Source organism: Dermacentor variabilis, chromosome 2 (genome assembly GCF_050947875.1).
Source record: "Dermacentor variabilis isolate Ectoservices chromosome 2, ASM5094787v1, whole genome shotgun sequence".
Lineage (NCBI taxonomy): Eukaryota > Metazoa > Arthropoda > Arachnida > Ixodida > Ixodidae > Dermacentor > Dermacentor variabilis.
The window spans coordinates 46,086,077-46,108,864 of record NC_134569.1 but is presented as its reverse complement, the minus strand read 5'-3'; the positions used below and the strand labels follow the sequence as shown (position 1 = coordinate 46,108,864).

The window sequence follows — 22,788 nt, the reverse complement described above, 5'->3', positions numbered from 1 at the left end:
GCGAATATACAGGCATACAAAATATGTACATGGCTTGCAGTGGCGTAGCCAGAAATTTAGTTAGGGGGGGGGGGGGGGGGCTCACGCTACAGTTCGGCCTCCTCCTTAAGAGCTCAGGTGCTCCTATCTAAATACATGTAGAACGAGATTAGTTTTTCTCGGCAACCACTGCACGATATTTGACGAGGTTTGTTGCATTTAAAAGAAAAACTTAAATTCTAGTGACTGTTTGTTTCGAATTTTTTATTTAGGTTGTCAATTTTTTATTAAAAATTGGCAAAAATTTCACATTTCCAAAAAGCGAAACTATCAAGTTTAAAACTCTAACTCAACCATAAAAAATGATATCACAAATCTGTGAAGTGCACCTAATAGTGCACCTACAGCGGACAAAATTGATATGTTACAAATGAATCTCAAAAAAATTTAGTATTATGGAAATACGGCTTTTGCAGGACCCTTGCACACAACGTAACCAATTCAAGTAAGACATAAACTGACATACCAAATTTGTCCGCTTTGACTGTTATTGTAGATGCCGTTTACATAATGGCAATATCTGCTCTTGATGCGAATCCATTAGTTTGTAAACATCGTGCTTCTAATTTTTTTCGAGCTTTCGAATTTTTCGAAATATTTCAAACAAAATTCAGGCCCTAAATCGAAATTCCGCTTCAAACAGGCACTAGAATTCAACTTTCTCTCTCAAATGCAACAAATTCCATAGAAGCGATACAGGGGTTATTTCAGAAAAGCGTTTCTGCGTTTTACATGTATCTGAATAGATCACGTCGAAGTTGGGCCCGAGCTAAAGCTTCCTCTTAAACAATTTGTCGAGGGATCAAATACGTGAATAATAACAGCATTGACATTGTCAAAGATGCTGTAAGCGAATTCTTGAGCGTTACGCACTGTCAGAACAAGTAAAATATTTAGTTTTTTTATAAAAGAATATATACTCTTATGTGCCGAAAATTGTGCCCAAAGTAACTGATATCAATGCTTCCTTGTTTTTGTCTATTCAATAAGTAAAGAAGATATCACACCAACTTCAGAACTATATCAGTTCGAAACCAGCAAAGCATTGCATACCGCTGATATGAAAAATGTGAAGGTCATGAAATGAACAAGTTGAGGACAAATATGTTAATGAAACTTTGTCATTCAAGAACCTTGTTTACATTCTTGCACACATGCAACGGCCAGTGAAAAATCGCAATGATGCTGTCATTTGCTCCAATGTATCACGCAGGAGTAGCTGTCACCGGTCCTGTATTGTGAGTAATTGCACCGAAATTATAGTCGCAACAGAGAGCACGCATAAAAACCAGGAGTTCTGCAAAATATACGAGGGCGAGTCAAATGAAAGTGATCCAATGGGAGTATATGACAAACGGAGTACTTTATTTAAAAGTAGTCTCCATGAGCAATCAGATATATGTCCCAATGACTACCGAGTCGCGGGATTCCCGTCTCATAAAACTCCTTGGGTTGCTGCTCCAAAAAGTCTGCAACTAACTCTTTCACGTCATCGTCCGACAAGAATCTGGTTGCCTTGTGCTGTTTTGTTCAGTTGCCCCAAAATGTGGAAGTCGCAAGGCGACAGATCTGAGCTGTATGGCGGATATTGCAGCGTTTCCCACTTTAACTTCGCCAGTTTTATATTAACCACATCGGTGACATGGGAACGGGCATTGTCGTGGAACAAGATGACCCCATTCGTCAATTTTTCACGTCGTTTGTTCTTGATTACGACACGTAGCCGGTCCCGCGTTTCATAATATCGGAAACAATTGATAGTCTATCAAGATTTAGCAAATTCTATCAGTAATGCCCCCTGACTATCGAAAAAAAGAAGTCAACAACACCGTTCCGGCGGAAATGACGGCCTTTGCTTTCTTGGGGGTGGTGAATGCGAATGTTTCCACTGTAAGCTTCGCCGTCGTGTTTCAGGCTCGTAGTAGTGGCACCATGGTTCGTCCCCGATCACAATTGCAGACAAGAAGTCGTTACCCTCATTGTGATACCGGATCAGATGTGTCAAAGCAGCGCCGAACTTAATTCTCCGCCTTCTGGCGGTGTTTCACAATCTTGGGCATCCACTGCGTGCACAAGAGCCGATAACTGAGATGTTCATGAATTATGGCGTGAACCAAACCGTCACTGATGTTCACACGCTCGGCCAGTTCATCGATGCTTATCCTCCGTTCTTGTCTCATCAGCTCATCAACCTTTGAAATTTTGTTAGGGGTGATTGCACGGTGACTTTCGCCCGGTCTTGGATCGTCTTTGCAACTTTCACGTCCTTCTTTCAACAGTTTGCTCCAACGCTGGGCATGTGGCTACAGGGCAGCAGAAAATGCAGCCACACCATCAACCTGCTGAGCAAAGTGACGGAGCAGGTGGGCCGGATGATCAACAGGGTCTCCCAAAAAAGATACGGCATGAAAGAGGAAGACACACTCAGACTCGTCGGCAGCCTGGTCGTCAGCCGAGTCATCTACTCGCTACCGTACCACGCGATGACCAAAGGAGAGAGGGAACAGGCGGACACGATAATCAGGAAAGCATACAAGACGGCTCTCCATCTGCCAAAAAACACTTCAAACGAAAAACTGCTCCAACTGGGCATCAGCAACACTTTCAGCAAACTGGCGGAAGCCCTGCTTGAAACGCAAAAAGCCAGACTCAAAAGCACCCCTGCAGGGAGAGCGCTCCTGACTAGGCTGGGAAGGGACACGAGTGGACACGTAGATAGATACGCAGACGTGCCCGACTGCTTAAGAAAAACAATAAGCGTTAGGCCAGTACCTAAGAACATGGACCCCAACCTCCACGAGAGCAGGAGGCAGGCGCGAGCCGAATACGTGGAAAAGACACTCGCGCTACTAGAGAACACGGTGTACACGGATGCTGCCACGTACCCGCGAGAAGGGAAGCGCACGGCCACGGCGGTAGTGGTGGACGGCGACGGGAATCTGATCACATGTGCGACGGCAAAGGCAGCCGACACAGCGGAGGCCGAAGAAATTGCCGTGGCGCTGGCGGCAGTAGAAGGATATAGGACAGGCAGGCCTCTAAACATCTTAACAGACTCAAAGGAAGCGTGCAGAAATTACACGAGGGGCAGGATTAGCAAAGCCGCCCTCAGAATTCTTGGCGGAGCCAACTTCGCCGAGAGGAACGTTACGCACAAGTTAATTTGGATTCCGGCCCACGCAGGCATACAGGGAAACGAAAGGGCAGACAGCCTAGCTCGAGAGACCACGTGCCGAGCAGAGCAGTCGCGCGCCCCGGAGTATCACCCACACGCTTGTGAGGGAGGATACACAGAAATCTTAAACTTATACAGAGGGACGAGAGCCAAATATCCCCCACCCCACAAAGCTCTAACGCAGGAGGAAGCAACGAGTTGGCGCAGATTGCAGACAAACTCCTTCCCAAATTTATACATCCTAAACAAAATGTACCCAACACAATACAGAGACACCTGCCCATGGTGCGGGGCCACACCCACACTATACCATGTCACATGGGAATGTAAACACAATAAATCATTCCACCAACACAATAACCCGAGTGCGGAGCAATGGGAGAGTCGGCTTACCAGCTGCGAGCTCACGGCCCAAAGGGCCTTAGTGCAGCACGCTAGTCAGGTAGCTAGGCTCAGTGGAGCCCTGGAATAGGGGCCCACCCTTGCTGGAAGAGGCTCCAAGTCGCCGGCGCCCAAGACGACCGAGACTTCGAGACGCTAAATCCTTGAAGGAACCAAAATAAAGTTTCTCTCTCTCTCTCTCTCTCTCTCTCTCTCTCTCTCTCTCTCTCTCTCCAACGCTTCACAGTGGCCAATGAAATGCAATGTTCAACGTACACGGCAGCCATACGGCGACTAATTTTTTGGAGGGAAACACCTTCAGCTGTCAGAAAACTCACGGCACCGAGCTGTTCAACTTCTGGAGCGTCCATTACGTCACGCAACCATGTTCAACCCAGTGTATGAGACCATTAAAGAGCATTTACCCTCACACCTACGTGTCACTTTTGTAAATGAGAGATGCCTGTATGCTACGCGCATGCCTCGCATATAATGAACCGAACCATTATTGCGTGGGGTGGGTAGACGCACTTTCATTTGACTCGCCCTCGTACATTAGACATGCGAAGATACAGATTGATAAAGGGCAAAAAAATGACAGTGGAAACAAAGTTCGCTGCCCGTATACACAAAATCTCGCAACAAGATATTAAATCTACGTATAAGTCTTCAATAAATCTACGTATGTAAGAAAAAGTCGCTGCATATAATGCATCAAATAAGGCAAATAAGCATGTTTCGCAATCACAGATTCACGGAATCCTAGATCACGCCTTCATTCCATCCATTCCCCCCGATGTATCGCGCGCGACAGAAGGTGGCGCGCTTCCTCCCCGCTTTTCTCCTTTGCGCACACAAGACTGAGCCACCATCGTCGGGCCACCCATGCCACCGCCCCCTACGCTTTCACTCGCACATACAGCATGCGGCGCGCGCTCCCGATGTTATCGCCTTTGGACTTTATACGGAACGTGAGGGCGACGGCTACGGCAGGAATGCGCCCGTAGCGTCCACATAATTGAATAATATAATAAGTGTATCCGGCAAGTGAAGCGTCCCGTGGCACATTGCTTTCCTTTCCGCAAAAGAAGTAACAAAATCAAACTTCCACCATGCGACAATACGCTGCGCCACAACAGTCTTCTTTTTTTTCTTCTGTGGGGCGGGGCACCGAAATGAAGAAACGCAAAGTATCTCCACAATCGAATGCCTACTTTGGGCCCCTAATGTGGCTACTGAAGGAATATAGAAAAAAACGTGAGACGTTTGGTCCACCGAGAACCATGCGCATATACTGCTCGGTGTCCTACACCGGCTAGACAAGAATTTCCGGAGATGTTGCTCTCAAGCGAACGCGGTGCAATCCGTCGAGTCCACCCAGTTATGGCGGCGAGTGACCATTGTTCCCTTTTCTCGTCTGCTAGCCAGAAAGCGTACAAAACTCTGCTAGGCGAAAATCCACTCGGCCAGAGGAAACCGAACGCGCACCGAACTGCACCGCGCGGTGGTCGGGGCAACATGAGAAAAACGCATGCGCTCTGGCTGGCTCTGGCAGCCCACGGGTAGGGTAGCGAGAACGAAAAAATTGAAGAGGCTCAATGTATCCTGATATGACAATTCTGTGAATTGCATCTGATAGTACATCTAAAGCGGACAAAATGTATATCTAACACATGAATCTGGAAACAAAATTTTAATATGTAAATACATTTTTTTGCGTAATCCTAGTGCACAACGTAACAAATTCACTGTAAGATATAAATTGACATACAGAATTTGTCAGCTTTGAAGGATCTAATGAATGTCGTTTACAGAACCGCGATATCTGTTCTTGATGCAGAGCTATTATTCTGCAAACTTCATGCTTCTATGTTTTTGGAACTTCCGAGTTTTTTAAAAATTGTTTTAACAAAATTCAGGCCCTAAATGGTAATTCCGCTGCCAACAGTCGCTAAAACTTATTTTTCTCTCTCAAATGCAAAATTTTCGTTAAGATTGGTCCAGGGGTTATCTCAGAAAAGTGCTTTCTTTTTCTTTTTACACGTATTTGAATAGGCCGAGTCGGAGTTGGGCCCGAGCTAAAGCTTCCTCTTCAGAGTAACGGCACTTGTTTGATGACTTCCACCATACGCCACCGCAGGCACCTTGGAGGCGTTCGAGTGGCGCTCCCGGTTCCCCCCGGCGCTGCCGGCGGACGTTAGCAGCTTCTACCCTTTCTTCAGGCCCGCGTCCCTCGCCAAGAAGAACAACAAGGACGCACCTCGGTCTCTGGACCCGGCCGGGGCGAACCGCAAGTTCCAGACGCAGGGATGGAGGCGCTGATCACGACGAAGCACCGGACGCTCTACATTAAAGATCACGTTTGACCGTTGCCGTATACGGCTGTCGGTGTCTTTCTGTGTAACTGGAAGGGGACGAGCTGGTGCCCAACGCTCGCACACGTGCCTCCCTTACGATCCGGCATCGTAAGTTTCGTCATCGATGTTGGACGTCTCACGGAACACCTTGTAAGTCTTGGCGAGGAAGCTTGGGTTTGTTGGTGATTCATTGGAAAAAAGGACACAGCGCACAATAGACAGCGACACGAGAGAGCGCTGTGTGTGCGTGCGTGTGTGTGTGTGTGTGTGTGTGTGTGTGCGTGTGTGCGTGTGTGTGTGTGTGTGTGTGTGTGTGTGTGTGTGTGTGTGCGTGCGTGCGTGTGTGCGTGTGTGTGTGTGTGTGTGTGTGTGTGTGTGCGTGTGTGCGTGCGTGTGTGCGTGTGTGTGTGTGTGTGTGTGCGTGTGTGTGTGTGTGTGTGTGTGTGTGTGTGTGTGTGTGTGTGTGTGTGTGTGTGTGCGCGTGCGTGTGTGCGTGTGTGTGTGTGTGTGTGTGCGTGTGTGTGTGTGTGTGTGTGTGTGTGTGTGTGTGTGTGTGTGTGTGTGTGTGTGTGTGTGTGTGTGTGTGTGTGTGTGTGTGTGTGTGTGTGTGCGTGCGTGTGTGTGTGTGTGTGTCACCCTCTCGCGTCTCTGCCTTTGTATTGAGCAACAGAAAGCTTATCTGCAGTTTTTCATGTTGCTCTATAATTTTTCATTTCTAACCGACTGTCACCCTTTCTGTTCAACATAACCCTCATACCCTTGGCCAAGCTTCTTGCCGCCATACCAAACTTATCGTTGGCACTCTAGGCAGACGACATCACCCTCTGGACAGTCAGGGGAAGCGAAGGTGATATTGAGAACACGCTACAGACGGGTGCTGTTTGGATCTGACTGCTGGTACGATCTGTTGGGAACTCGGCGCTGACGCCCGTGGTTGTACCTGGGTCGCAAGCCCCAAGGGTAGCGTTGGCCTGGCGGCCTGGGGTACAACTGGAAGTATCCGAAGGTCCCGGCAAAGCATGAGTCGACTGGTAACAACGAAACAACTTGTTTATTTTAACATCGCAAAGAGTTGGCGGTCAGTTTGACCGAAGTAGAGAGACGGGAGAGCACTTCACTCAACAGAAGAAATCGGAGCCCTCCTTTTGGCGTCCGGGGGCAGCTGTTTTTATACTCTCGCAGTTGAGGGCAAGAAGGAACCCCTCAAAAGACGAGCACGTGAATGTACAATGGGCTAATGGTGACGCACACTGTCGTAGCGATGCCGTAGCACCATGTCGTGGCGCTGCGCACGATCTCGTAGCACCCTGTCGTGGCGCTGCGCACGATCTCGTAGCACCCTGTCGTGGCGCTGCCGGTCGGACACAATAACTGGAATGAGATCCCTGCTTTGGCATCGCCTGTTTCGGGCACAATGACTGGAACGAGATCCCTGCTTTGGCATCGCCTGTTTCGGGCCCAATAACTGGAATGAGATCCCTGCTTTGGCATCGCCTGTTTCGGGCACAATGACTGGAATGCGAGGAGGATCCCTAGGCGGTCGCATCGCCGCAGACGCGCCTGGAAACACCTGGCGATGAGTGTTGCGGCGACGACGATCGGGCCAAAATGTCTGCCGCCCCGCCGCAGTCGCGCCGGCAAAACCACGTGTCGCAGGCGAAACGCAACAGACCGCCCCGCCGGGGGAAGGAGATCCCGATGGACAGGGGACTGCATCCGCTGTCCGGAGGGATGTCGCTCGATGATGCTCATAACCGAAGTCGGGCGTCCCTTGACGTTTCTTGAGCGCAGCGCACAGAGAAGGCCTCGTTCTCTCGTTCAGGTTCGCACGGGACACTGCAAAGTGACTTCGGGAGAGTTCACATTTTTGTTCTCGTTCCCGGCAAGCGTTAGAACTACGCTGAAAACTCAACCGCTCAGTCAGCAAGCACGGCACAACCCTCACTAAGCCCTGCCAGGCTCTTTCCCCTTTTTATACCACTGCCTAGTTCCTTACAGTAGTCTAGCATCACTCAGAACGCGTCCACAAATTGAAAAATTGCACTAGAAAGCATATCATCACTTTGAAACACTAAACAAAAGCAATATGTTAAAAAAAATCCTGCCTCAGGAAGAAAAACATCAGTAAAAAACAATTTTGAGGCTGATTCCTACGTTAGGGGCTTCGACTTAAGCCATCGGCGTTACCGTTGAGACTCCCCTTTTTGTAACGCACCTCAAAGGAATATTGTTGTAAAGCGAGGCTCCAGCGCAGGAGGCGGCCATTTTTGGGAGAGATGGTCTGCAGCCATTGGAGAGGGCAGTGATCCGTCTCAATGATAAACCTCGAGCCGGCTAGATAGCATGACAATTTCTGAACGGCCCACACGAGACATGCACACTCTTTCTCGGTGGCGCTATACGCCTGCTCACGACTGGTCAGCTTACGACTAGCATACAGGACGGGGTGTTCTACTTCTCCATTTTCCCGTTGGCACAGTACAACGCCCATGCCTCGCTCACTAGCATCGCACTGAACAATGAACCCTTTTGTATAGTCTGGCGATCGTAGCACAGGCTGGCTTGTTAGGGCACTCTTTAGGGCGCTAAAAGCTCTTTCCTTGGTCTCGTCCCAGACGACTGTTTGAGGCTCTGTCTTTCTTAGAGCATCCGTCAGGGGAGCCGCGATATCAGAGTACCTAGGGATGTACCTCTGATAGTAGCCGGCGACACCCAAGAACGACCGAATATCGGTCTTGGTGCGCGGTTGCGGAAAGTCTCGCACAGCGGCCACTTTTATTTCAGAGGGGCGGCGACGACCCTGACCAATCACGTGACCGAGGTAGACAACCTCGGCCTGTGCTAACTGGCACTTAGGAGCCTTGACTGTCAAGCCCGCTTCGCGCAGGCGGGTTAACACTGCCCGCAAGTGTGCCATATGCTCAGACCAGGATGCGGAGAATATCGCTACGTCGTCTAGATACGGTAAAGCGAATTCTTGCTGTCCCCGCAACACTTTATCCATGAGACTTGAAAAACAGTATGGCGCGTTCTTCAAACCAAAACTCAACACTTTAGGACGGAATGTTCCCATTGGTGAAATGAACGCCGCATACCTACTAGCCTCTTCTGTAAGTGGAACCTGCCAATAACCCCTGACAAGATCTAGGGTGGAAATAAACTGAGCGCTACTAACTTTCTCAAGGCGCTCCTCGATGTTAGGGATCGGATAAATTTGATCCTTAGTGATGGAATTAAGCCTGCGGTAGTCGACGCAAGGACGAGGTTCCTTGCCCGGTACCTCAACTAAAATCAAAGGGGAGGTATAATCACTCTCACCTGCCTCAATAACACCGAGCTGTAGCATTTTCTTTACCTCAGCCTCTATAATATCGCTCTGGCGGGGTGACACCCGATACGCCTTGGATCGTACTGGCTCTGTGGAGGTAAGTTCTATATCATGAGTAAGTACAGAAGTCCTACCAGGCCTCTCAGAGAACAGACCTTGAAACTCTTGTAATAGCTGGTGTAGTTCGGTTTTCTGCTCGGGCGACAGCGGTGCTTTACTGATAAGGTCACTAATGACTTGACCGGTGTCTTCCCTGTTCGTCACTGAGCCTAGTCCCGGAAGCTCGACCGGAAGCTCTTCAGGAACGTTTACCATCATGCACACCACTGCTTCCCTTTGTCTATAAGGTTTGAGCAGATTACAGTGGTAAACTTGCTGTGCTTTCCGCTTTCCTGGCAGACTTACCACGTAGTTAACGTCCGACAGTTTCTGAACAATTCGTGCTGGGCCCTCCCACTGCACGTCTAGTTTGTTGTTTAGCGATGTGCGCAATATCATGACCTCATCGCCAACCTCAAAACGACGGGCCCTGGCTGTCCGATCATAATAAACCTTGGCCCTCTGCTGGGCCTTTGCCATTGCTTCACCTGACAACTCCTGTGCCCTTCTTAAGCGTTCGAGGAGCTTAAGCACGTACTCCACCACGACTGGGTCGTCGCCCCTACCTTCCCATGATTCTCGAAGCATGCGAAGCGGAGATCGAAGCGAGCGACCGTACACCAGTTCAGCTGGCGAAAACCCCGTAGCTGCATGCGGCGCGGTCCTTAAAGCAAACATCACCCCAGGCAGACACAGCTCCCAGTCAGTTCGATGTTCAAAACACAACGCTCTCAACACGCGCTTCATGACGGAGTGGAGCTTCTCAACGGAATTCGACTGTGGGTGGTACACTGAGCTGTGTAACAGCTTTACCCCACACCTTTCGAGAAAAGTTGTCGTCAAAGCGCTAGTAAACACTGTGCCCTGATCTGATTGGATTTCCGCAGGAAAACCAACTCGCGCAAATATGGACAGTAGTGCATTAACTATCTCAACTGAGCTGAGTTCTTTAAGCGGCACTGCTTCAGGGAACTTTGTCGCTGGGCAGATCACAGTCAAAATGTGTCTGTACCCCGTGGCTGTTACCGGCAGAGGTCCCACAGTATCAATAACGAGCCGTCTAAAAGGCTCCGTAATGATAGGTACCAATTTCAACGGCGCCCTTGATTTGTCCCCTGGTTTGCCCACCCGCTGACAAGTGTCACATGTCCTCACGAAATGGTCTGCATCCCGAAAACACCCTGGCCAATAGTACTCTTGCAAGAGACGGTCCTTAGTTTTCTTAACTCCTAGGTGTCCGGACCACGAACCCCCATGTGACAAGCGCAACAGATCCTGACGATAGCATTGAGGCACGACCAGCTGATCGAACTCCACTCCTCTGCGGTCTAGATACTTCCGGTACAGGACTCCCCCTCTTTCCACAAAACGCGCAGTTTTCCTGGCGATACCTTCTTTGACATTGCAGCGCACGTTTTCCAGGCTGCCATCCTTTTTTTGCTCGGCTATCAAAGCCGACCGGCTGACTTTTAGCAACCTATCAAGTCCGTCTGACGTAGGCGCGATGAGCAAATCAGTAGATAGCTCTTCTAACTTTCCCGCATCGGGATTTTCCTCTCCAGTATCTGGCGCCTTCAACGCTACAGACTCAATTTTATTCTGTTCGGGCGTGCTCTGAATATCAGCTTGCTGCGCCTCTGACCCTTTTTCGTTGTTTGATAACGTCGGCCCCGCAACTACCGCCTTTGCAGCGAGCTCCCGAACCTTCGATCTGGTTAAGGCCTGAACACTAGCTTCACCAAACAAAAGCCCCTTCTCGCGCAGGAGGTGATCGGACCTGTTTGAAAATAGGTACGGGTACTGGGGTGGCAGCATAGATGACACTGCGGCCTCCGTCTCAAGCGCTCCGAAAGGTCCTTCAATAAGCACTTTTGCTACCGGCAGACACACGCTATGAGCTTCCACGGCTTGCTTGATCCATGCGCACTCGCCCGTGAACATATGGGGTTCTACGTAAGATGGGTGAACTACATCCATCGTAGCTGCGGAATCGCGAAGCACTCGGCACTCTTTCCCGTTCACGAGGAGGTCTCGCATGTAAGGCTCGAGAAGCTTCATGTTCTCGTCCGTGCTGCCTATTGAAAAAAACACAACTTTTGGTGTTGTTTCCGGACACTGCGCCGAAAAGTGACCCGGCTTCTGGCACGTATAACAAACGCCCGCTCGCCTCATCTCGAACCGCTTTCTGCGTTCGGCTTCGGCTGCCGTCTCTTTACGTTTGGTCGGATTGCTTTCACTCGCCTCCTCACTACGCGTGTCCCCCTTAAATCTCATGGGCGTGAACCTTGGCCTCTCAGACTTGGAGCCAAATTCACCCTTTTGACCGTCCTTAGCTCCGCGAGCTCGACGCGTCACAAACTCCTCGGCTAGCTCAGCGGCTTTAGCCACCGTACAAACGTCTGGCCTATCCAAGACCCAGTATCGCACGTTCTCCGGTAACCGACTATAAAACTGTTCTAGCCCGAAACACTGCAGAACTTTATCGTGGTCACCAAACGCTTTCTCTTCTTTGAGCCACTCCTGCATGTTCGACATAAGCCTATACGCAAACTCTGTATATGACTCACTTCTGCCTTTCTCATTTTCCCGAAACTTCCGACGGAACGCCTCCGCAGACAGCCGGTACTTTTTTAGCAGACTCGATTTTACTTTGTCGAAATCCTCTGCCTCCTCTCTATCCAAGCGAGCGACTACGTCGGCCGCCTCGCCGGGTAACAAAGTGAGCAAGCGCTGTGGCCACGTTTCCCGAGAGAACCCCTGCTTCTCGCACGTTCGCTCAAAGTTAACCAGGAACAAACCAATGTCCTCTCCAAGCTTAAACGGCCGCATCAGGTCAGTCATTTTGAACAATACGCGTTCTCCTGCACCATGTGCCTGACTTCCATTACGAGCGCGTTCCATTTCTACCTCAAGACGCTTCATTTCCAAAGCGTGTTGACGGTCACGCTCTTGTTGCTCTCGCTCTTTCTGTTCTTTACGTTCACGCTCTTCTTTTTCTTTTGCAGTCTCCCTCTCTTCAATAGTCTCAAGGCATTCCGACAGCTCGTCATCCTCAGCCTCTAACTCAAGAATAGCCTTTAGCAGTTCTGGTTTTCTGAGTTTGTCCGAGACATCCAGACCCAACTCTCTTGCAAGCTCCAACAATTTCGGTTTGCGCAACGACTTCAAATCCATGGCTGCTCTGAATGCTGCTTTCTCTACTGCTTACTATTGTCTTGCCGCAAACTAACCCGGCAGCAACGACAACCACAATTACCAGCTCTGTTTCTGACACTAGCAAAAGCCTGGCAAAGCTCAGAAGAAGAAAGTCCCGCACTCACCAAACCTCGCAGGCAGGAATTCCGCGCAGTCGTTCCGCTGCAGGCAACCAGTCGTCACACAGGGCTCGTTGCACTGCTCCCGGATCGTCGTTGAGCTGCTCAGCATACTGTCAACTGCATCTCTTTGCTGCTGGCCTCCGTTGTCGCGATCTCGCCGCTGGCAGACCGTTGTTTGAAGTCGTAGGCGATCTCACCGCTGGCAACCAGATGTTTGGATCTGACTGCTGGTACGATCTGTTGGGAACTCGGCGCTGACGCCCGTGGTTGTACCTGGGTCGCAAGCCCCAAGGGTAGCGTTGGCCTGGCGGCCTGGGGTACAACTGGAAGTATCCGAAGGTCCCGGCAAAGCATGAGTCGACTGGTAACAACGAAACAACTTGTTTATTTTAACATCGCAAAGAGTTGGCGGTCAGTTTGACCGAAGTAGAGAGACGGGAGAGCACTTCACTCAACAGAAGAAATCGGAGCCCTCCTTTTGGCGTCCGGGGGCAGCTGTTTTTATACTCTCGCAGTTGAGGGCAAGAAGGAACCCCTCAAAAGACGAGCACGTGAATGTACAATGGGCTAATGGTGACGCACACTGTCGTAGCGATGCCGTAGCACCATGTCGTGGCGCTGCGCACGATCTCGTAGCACCCTGTCGTGGCGCTGCGCACGATCTCGTAGCACCCTGTCGTGGCGCTGCCGGTCGGACACAATAACTGGAATGAGATCCCTGCTTTGGCATCGCCTGTTTCGGGCACAATGACTGGAACGAGATCCCTGCTTTGGCATCGCCTGTTTCGGGCCCAATAACTGGAATGAGATCCCTGCTTTGGCATCGCCTGTTTCGGGCACAATGACTGGAATGCGAGGAGGATCCCTAGGCGGTCGCATCGCCGCAGACGCGCCTGGAAACACCTGGCGATGAGTGTTGCGGCGACGACGATCGGGCCAAAATGTCTGCCGCCCCGCCGCAGTCGCGCCGGCAAAACCACGTGTCGCAGGCGAAACGCAACAGTGCGAATATAGTGACCGGATGCGCCAGGAGAGTCGGGCTAACGTGCTCGCCACAAAAATCCAAACTCCTAGTTATCAGACACAGACCTAAGAAAAACGATCCCCCGGCACAATTGGATGTTAGGGTTGATGGTACAAAAGTTCCAGAAGTACAAACCTTGAGAATTCTGGGAATGCACATTCAAAGCAACGGGAAAAACACAACTACACTAAACCAACTAGTCGCATGCGTTGGACAAACCAACAGGCTCATAAGACGAATAGCTAACAAACACCAGGGAATGAAAGAAACAGATTTGAGGAGGCTAGTGCAGGCTTTCGTGCTCAGCCGTATAGTATATTCTCTCCCCTATCTCAAACTTCAGGCAGCGGAAAAGAACAAGGTTGAATGCCTCATAAGACAATCGTACAAGGCAGCCCTTCATCTCCCTAAGTATACATCAACAGAAAGGCTGCTTATGTTAGGCATACACAACACGCTTCCCGAGCTAGTCGAGGCGCACAGAATCGCACAGTACGACAGGCTAACAAAAACACCCACGGGAAGACACATTCTAAGGACCTTGGATATCAGGCAAGAATGCATAGGGACGGATGCCGTGCAGATGCCTAGAGACATACACAAGTATCTGAGAATAGATCCAATCCCGAAAAACATGCATCCCGAACACCACGAAGAAAGGAGGAAGGCGAGAGCCAAAGCCCTTCACAGGCAATATTCAAACCATAAGGAGGCAGTCTGTACGGACGTTGCAGAGCTCTGTAATCACGATGCCTTTTCGATAGGCGTCGTGGGCATGGACCTAAAATCAATCTCAGCCGCCTCTGTGCGGAGCAAAAAGGCACACGAGGCGGAGGAAGCGGCCATCGCCCTAGCCATTATAAGCACTAAAGCAAACGCGATCTTTAGCGACTCGAAGACAGCCGTTCGAAACTTTGCAAAAGGGCGGGTCCACAAACCCGCCAAACAAATCCTAAAACCGCAAAATTTCAACGCCAGACCCATTAGAATCATATGGGTTCCGGCCCACGCGTCGCATCCTGGGAACGAGGCGGCCCACAACTTAGCCCGAGGTTTCGTCAACCGGGCAGTGGGCGAGCCGGTCCTGAGGTCGGCCAGAGAGACCTTGACCACCTACCACGAGATCACATTATACTACAGAAACAACAGAAGGACGCTCCCGCCGCCGGAAAAAAGTCTTAGTAAACATCAACGAGTGGCCTGGCGGAAGCTACAAACTAACACCTTCCCCAACCCCTATATATACTCCAAGGCCTACCCAGGAGTCTACACCCCCGAATGTAAGCTCTGCGGGGTCACAAAGGCAGATTTAAAACACATTTTATTCGATTGCGACAATCTAAAACCGAAAAGAGAATGGCATCTATCTGACGAGCAAGAGTGGGAGGATGCGGTGTCCAGCTCGGACCCAGCGGTTCAAGTGCAGGCCGTCAGCTGGGCTTTGGAAGTCGCCGACAGACAGGGCCTCACTACCATAACAGGTGGCACTAGAGGAACTGATCGGACGGCCACCTCACGCATCCTGGAAGCCCACTAAGGTTAACCAAATCTTTTCTATTGACGAAATAAAGTTGTTACCACCACCACTCATTGACACTTTTCATCTAATTATATCATTGCAGAAGTTAATTATTTAATACTAGTTATGTAATTAGGAGGAATGCAAAAATCCTAATCTGAGCATCTCCAAGCGACGGCAAACAACGTTATACCTTGGTTTTGTCCTGCTACGTGGCATTTGCATATTTTTTAAAAATCTTGGTGCATGACAGTTTGGACCCCCTGTATAAGCAGATTCGCAAGTTACGCGCAAGCAGCCGGTGCTCAGAGGAGCATTAAGTATGTGCTGTGACCAACAGGAGCAGCATACGTTATTCGTCGATTTACGTTGGTGCGATTCGCACGCAATAGCGACAATATTGACAAACCCCCTGTTGCATTTGCTCTCATTTTTTCCCCTCTATAACAACGGACCGCATACTATGCGTACAATTATAGTGAACGGAAAGATACCACAGCAGGCTTAGAAATAAAAACTTTTTGCAAACTATACTTATCGGAAATCCGTACATCTTTGGAAATAGCTCAGTTACTAAAAGGCAGAACCTATATTCGTGTCAGAAGAGAATGACCGCAACCTTCTAGACGCAATGCGCTTATCGCTACACATTTTGATAGCCCTGAACAATGGTGCTAAGCTTCCTGCTCCGGCAGAATAAGTGGTCGAAAGTGGTGTGTCCAAGTTCCCTTACACACAAAATGTTTACAATTTGGGATGAACACAAAGACTACAGACAATCATGAGCGGATATTATTGTATCCCCAGTCGACTATCGCATTACGTAGACTCACCACACAAGCTGCTCAAGGTATACCTTCGCATCGACAATATCGACCTGCGCACGAGAGCTATAAGAGAACCACCTCAAATCACACCTTCCGATATATTAGTGTCTGCTTGTACAGGGTGCCCCAGCTAACTTTAGCCAGAGTTTTTTTTAAATGTGCGACTGCCAAGTAGCTGGACAGAACCAAGGTAATGTTGTTTGCCGTACGTCGCTTGGAGATATTCAATTTTTTTTTCAGTTACGCCTAATTAGATAGTTCGTTATAATTAAGTAATCACCTTCTCAAATATTATAATTAGATGACAGGTGTATGAGAAAATTGTAGAGTGACATGAAAAACTCGCGATACAGCTTTCTGTTGCTCAGTACGTGCTACATAAAAGTGTTTGTCCGAGAGCGAAAGAATCCCGCGAATACACGCGAAGGGCCTCGAGCGGCCACTCGCGCGCGGCAATTTCGAGTGCATTTGCGGGTTTCTTTCACGCTCGGAAATACACTTTTATGTAGCTTGTAGACACGGCTTCGTCGTTATTGCAGGAAAACGGACTGCGTGTCTCCGCAGATTTAGCATAACTTCCCACGGGCAAGCCGCGCTTGCACCGTCGATACCGAGACAGCACGACAGCGGCGATGGCGCGATCGCGCCTCGAGTGCCCACATAACTGCTATCGCAATAGAAGCGCTGACAGGCGAACGTAACGCTATACCTAGGGTCTCTAAGGCCAGCACGAGTAAAAGGCCGCGGAATCTGAGCCGTTGCCGTCGTCTTCATCGTGACACGAAGCGCCCGCATACGTCGCACTATTCCACACGACAAAAAGCGTTCCCTGGCGCGTTCTGTCTCGCAAAGAGCGAGGAGTGGAGTAGTAAAAGATTGAGAAGGAGAACACGAACAGTTTCAGTCACTGGTCCAGCAAATGACGACGACGCAGTCCTGGGAGGACAGCTCATGTGTCAGTATGCAGCCTTCTTTTTTTTTTTTGTGAAAAGAGCTTGATTAAACTCGTGGATTTGTATTGTTACATTCGAGCAATTGGTCAAGCAAGAACTTAACGATTTCAGTTTGTTCACAGTCATCTTTCTTTTCGTTTTTCTTTTTCCTAGAAGTCTTATGGACTTCTAAGAAGAAAAGATTTTTCTTGGAACTTCTTTTTCTGAACATCAGAGGTCCGTGTTAGACGCTTGCAGTATACACATCACGCGCAAAAATTTAATAGAAAATACCGCGGGCACGCTGTGGACGCGTATAAACAATTCTGTCTGTGTGAAACTGAATGTCCGCTGCTATACTTATCGCGTGCAAACATCCCGCCTTCTCCCCCACCCCCCCTTCTCGCTCACGCGCATGACATACAAAAACGCGCGCCCACGTCTTGCATATTGGACATATGCGCTGAACAGAAGAAACATGAAGCCGCGGGGTTTCCACATTCGTTTCGCTCGCGTAAACTCGTTCGTAGTGTTTCCATCCGATTCCAATTTGCTGTTATAACGCATTCATGGGAAAAGCACTGGACTCTGAACGCAGCTGGGAGTTCTTTGATTGCAGCCAGTGTGTCTCTTGTTCCATTTCGTCAGTGTTGTTTTTTTTTTTCCACCACTGCGACAGGAGTTGCGTGCTTCTTTGAACACGGAGTCGACTTGGAATAAAGCGCCTTTTTATACATCTGCTGCTGCGTGCCAGTCCCCCCCCCCCCTCCTCTCTCTCTCTCTCTTCTTCTTTTTGACGTTGTTGCTGCTGTTCAATGATAAAACAAACACGAGCAAATGAATTGTGTTGAAAAAAAAAAGTAAATAGATGCATCAGTGACGAAAATTTCAGCACGCGAGGGTGTGTCGCAAAAAGCATTTCATGCGCAAAGTAATTGAAAAACCGAGACTAGCATCCCATTCCGACCAACGGTTCCGATTATAGTATGTGACCGCGAAATCTTTTCATTGTGCCATTTTACCTTTGATTTGCGGATTCATCACTAACCATTCTATTAGTTTTGAGTTGTTACTGAGCTATATTTTTATTGCTTTCTGTTATCAGAAATTCCTTTTTTTTCTTCGTCATGAAGGCATATTTCCAACAACTTTGCCTGCTGTCATTCTCTGCATTCGTGAAGACTATAATTAGGCTCGGAAATCTTTTACACGGAACTGTTCGTTTTACTGTTGTAGCACCTGTTCAAACTGAAGTTTCGCTTTTTTTTCCTGCAACAAAACCAAATGCAAATAAAAAATCTCAGTGCCCTTCCACTCTGTGAAAAAGGATGACCAGCGAAGCTGTGTATGTGGGCCCCTCAATGGCGAACTGCCCCTCCATCGCGGGTCGGGCCGGCATTGCACTATCTTCGGGATCGGCCCACGTATGCCAAGTGCTTAACGCCTGCTTCACCTCTGCCGAGGGTCAGCCCGGCATTGCATTTTCTTCGGGCTCGGCCCACTTATGGGGAGTGCTCCATGCCTGCTTCACCTCTGCCGAGGGTCAGCCCTGCTTTGCACTATCTTCGGCCTCGGCCCACGTATGGGGAGCGCCTAACGCATACTTCACCTCCGCCGCGGGTAGGACCGGCATTGCACTATCTTCCGGATCGGATCACGCATGGGGAGTGCTTGACACCTGCTTCATTCCCGCCGCGGATCGGCCCGGCATTTCACTATCTTCGGGATAGGCCCACGTATGGAGATCGAGTGCTTAACGCCTGCTTCAACTCCGGCGCGGGTCGGGAGGGTATTGCACAACTTCGGGCTCGGCCCACGTATGGGGAGTACTTAACGCATACTTCACCTTCGCCGCGGGTTCGACCGGCATTGCACTATCTTCGGGATCGGGCCACGTGTGGGGAGTTTTTTGCTTACAACGACACAAAAATTTCCTTGGATGGTATAGGTATACAGCTTCGCTGTAAAAAAACGTATCTACGGGATCTGTAAGTAACAGTGCCTGTTCCGAATTTCGAGGGGGAGATGTGACAGGCAGGCTCCCAGTTTCGAGGCACCGGTCTTTTGTTAGCTACTTTATGGTGCATTTCAGCTCAGTTCCTTTACAACTTCATTCACCACACGGCGTAAGATTCTGTAATATTATTATTCTCTTCCATTCATCGACTCTCATGCAAGCGCTGCAGCGTTGTGGTTGTTTCTATGACGCATGCTGAATGCGATACGTTGTAGGGTCCGTTACTTGGACCTATTTTAACAAGCAGCTTCAATGATATCTCAAGAACAAACTTAGAGGGTGCGATACAGGTGTATCTTGTGGCTTTTAGGAAGCTGTTCTTTCTGGAAATAGAGCGCGTAGAAGATGGCGCTATATGAAACACAGCTTCTCGAATTGAACGTCAAAAGAAGGCGTTCCAGAAGATAACGTCCTTCTTGTCACTGTCTCGAGTACCATGAATCAAGAGTTGAGTTGGCCGAAAACATGGCCAATTAAATTTCAAATAACGCTTTCTTAGAGCCACGTTAGCCCTCACAACACAATGCGGTTCCTGCTCTCCGTTGACCGGTGTAGCAGTAATCTTTACGAAAGAAAATATAAAAATAATAGGGGGGAGGGGGGACGTAAGATTGAAGCCTGCGCACCGTAAGCAGTGGCCCTGCCGTCTTCTAAATTTAGTGACTAATCGGTGCTATTGTTAACATTTGATATAATTGAAAATTGTAGAGCCCAAGTGCTTATATTAATAAATAGATTGCTGGTGTATAAGAAACACAACCCCTTGCACGCTGTTTTACTGCAGATTAAGCCGTTGTGATAGAATATTGTTTACCTGACGGATATTCCATGTTCTCCGAGAAAGATGACACTGTCAATCTCCCCTTCCCGGCAGTAGAGCCACTTTTACCTCTAGGTAAGTGTAAGTAAGCATGTATGCCTAAAAGGTTGCACAGAGTAAATGAATAGTAAACAGCGTCAGTATTAAATTTAAACCAAATCAGAATAAAATCTCATGTAGACTTCAGGCCGGCCGCCTTCCCTAATGATATGTCCGGCATCAGCGTTGGCTGGAATTCGTTCTTTCGAGCAATCCTAGCGCAAGACCGTTTTCGTTCACATGGGCCGAGCTAGATATTTACTGCCAGATCAGTTTAAAGCTCAAAACTAGCTCTTCCGGGTCCGTCCCCTCGTTACGTCATCGCCGTTATGCCATCGTCATCATTGTTACTTTGTCGTTTTCATCAGACCTCATGCTCAGCTCGACTCTCGATCGCCATACATGACGAAGAAATCTCAGTAGAAGTCATCGATAACGATTGTCAAAAAGAGCGTTGGCTTCCTTGAAATACGCTGGAATTCAGTTGAGCCGCATCTCATATAAACAGACCAAAAGGACGAAGGACAGGGACAAGCACCTTACACATTCGGGAAGAGAGTGACGCGATACAGCGACCTTGTCACGTGACCCACGCGACGGCGGTTTACACCGTCTGCGGGATAGGCCCACTTTACTATTACACTGTCTACGGAATTGAGTGTGCACCTTACTCGGCGAGAAGCTCGCCCAGCTCACGCGCAGACCCCGAGGAGCAAAGCAAGCGAGGCTTCGCTTTAATAAATGAATTGTGCACTTTAAGGAGCTTTTTTTTTTTTCAGGGTACTGCAGGTCAACATATGGCCCAGGCAGGAGCGGATTTGTTTATACAGTAGTGAAACGAAATAGGTATGTTTGTTTCTTAGAAAAATTCTGCATAGAACAGAGCCTTTCACTGGCATGTTTACAGTGGTTTTGTGTGCAGATGGCTATATAAGCCATACATACATACATACATACATACATACATACATACATACATACATACATACATACATACATACATACATACATACATACATACATACATACATACATGCATGCATGCATGCATGCATGCATACACACACACACACACACACACACACACACACACACACACACACATATATATATATATATATATATATATATATATATATTAAGTGCCTGAGCTTAACGCTGGAAGGTATACGGTGCGCTACGCGCTATAGCTAAAAGCCGGATGCAATGAAACGCGCCATTTTTCGCGTGGTCTAAGGAACACTGGAAATAAAGATATCTTTGTGGGTGCATACAGCCCTATTTTACGTGTGGTGAATCAGCCTACAACAATTTCCCCAAGCAACGTTAGTAAGTGAGCAGTCACGGCACATCATAATATGATGTCTGCACATAGTAAATTACATAAACACGTTGTCGATTAAGTGCTCGAGTATAGACATTTATCGCAGGCAACAAACCTCGGAGTTCGCCGTTATATATATATACACCTCGTTCGCTATCGAAAGTTGAGTCTCGTAACACTTGTTTTATTTTTCTAATGTTGCTATTATTTCTTCGTAAACGTGACTAGGCCCATGATTTAACTCGGAGAAACTTGTTAGTGCAGCGTGCCGCTCTCAAAAGGGGGACCTTTATTTTTTTTTCCTCTCTCTGTTCAGCGTTCCTTCAGTATCATGCATTGGTTTTATTTCCGCGTGCGTAGCGGCATCGAAGCTGCGCCGGACGTTTGATTACTCCGATCCGGGCACGAAAGCTCACAAATAAGTTTTTCAACCGTTGTTCCGCCCCATGTATTGAGCTCGCCGGGTCTCAAAGCGTTGGGGCACGCCAAGGAGACAAACAACAGAACAAACAACACAGGAAAGCGATTACTACGACTTAACTTCAAGTACGTCCATTGCAGCAGGCAGCACGCGTTTGCATCGTTGCGTAATACACCTTTTTCATGCTTTCGGGGAGTTTTTTGGACAAATTTGCTTCTCTGCTGCCACAGTAAAGTGCAACTGTCTTTCGCTTTGGTGCTTATATCATTGCTTCAAAACTTCGCTTGCATGTGAGGCAGTGTTCTTCAGCACTACGCTAAATATTGGTAAGTTCCCTTTGTAACAGGGCAAAAAAGTTTTCCGAATATTAATCATGGCGAGTCGAATAATTCTGGGAAAGAGAAAAAAGGCGGTGTTGCTCTTGAAAGGACGCTTTACATAAAAAAAAAAGATGTGCTTTAAACGCGAGAGTGCTCTCCATAGGGCAACCTCTCAACCGATATTAAAGGAATTTGTTTTATTTGGCAGAACTTTAACTTATACGGTCTGTTGAAACCAAAATGTTCACCTAGCATCCAAGGCCGGCTGTCTTCGTTTTTTCTAAACATTACAGGAAATTGATGAATATTCAAAAACCGACGCACCAAGTTTCCGACCCCGAAACTCCGGCCTGAAAATACGGGTACGCAAGCTAACTTTCGCCAAGGTTCAAAAATAAGCCGAAGCACTTAAAAAAGACGTTGCCATATTCATTGTGAAGGCTACTGTATTAAAACAGACACACAGTTTTTTGTATTCTTCCTAATTGCATAATTAGACAAGTATAATTGTCTACAATAATTGTCTATAATTGTCTATAAAAGCTCTACAACTGTTTCATTGAAAATTATGCCCCCAAGTGAATACTTGCGAAGTTGATTGATTTATCTTGACGAACTATGCAATTAAGCATGATACAAAAAAGTGTGACTTGCTTCATATAAAAGCCAACAACATGCATTTGGTCGCGTTTAGAGTAGTGCGCTAGTCCCGCCCTCCTGGAGTGCCTCGGCACATTCTCAAATTTTGGCTTACGCTAGCTAGGACACCCTGTACATATCGCTGTCCTGCGAAAAGGAACCATTTAACTGCATAAATATTACATGTTAGTTCGGACTTTGCCTAAGGTG

At 48.4% G+C, this 22,788-nt stretch overlaps 1 protein-coding gene across 2 annotated transcripts in view; it reads left to right on the top strand.

Moving 5' to 3' along the window:
* Positions 1-5,968, top strand: part of LOC142571760 (uncharacterized) — a 58,273-nt gene extending 52,305 nt beyond the window's left edge. For both annotated transcript variants that reach the window (XM_075680340.1, XM_075680339.1), the window contains exon 4: positions 5,736-5,968. In XM_075680340.1, coding sequence (XP_075536455.1) covers positions 5,736-5,917 — 182 coding nt within the window. In that variant the 3' untranslated portion in view covers positions 5,918-5,968. The remainder of the gene's footprint in view (positions 1-5,735) is intronic.
* The last annotated feature ends 16,820 nt before the right edge of the window (positions 5,969-22,788 follow it).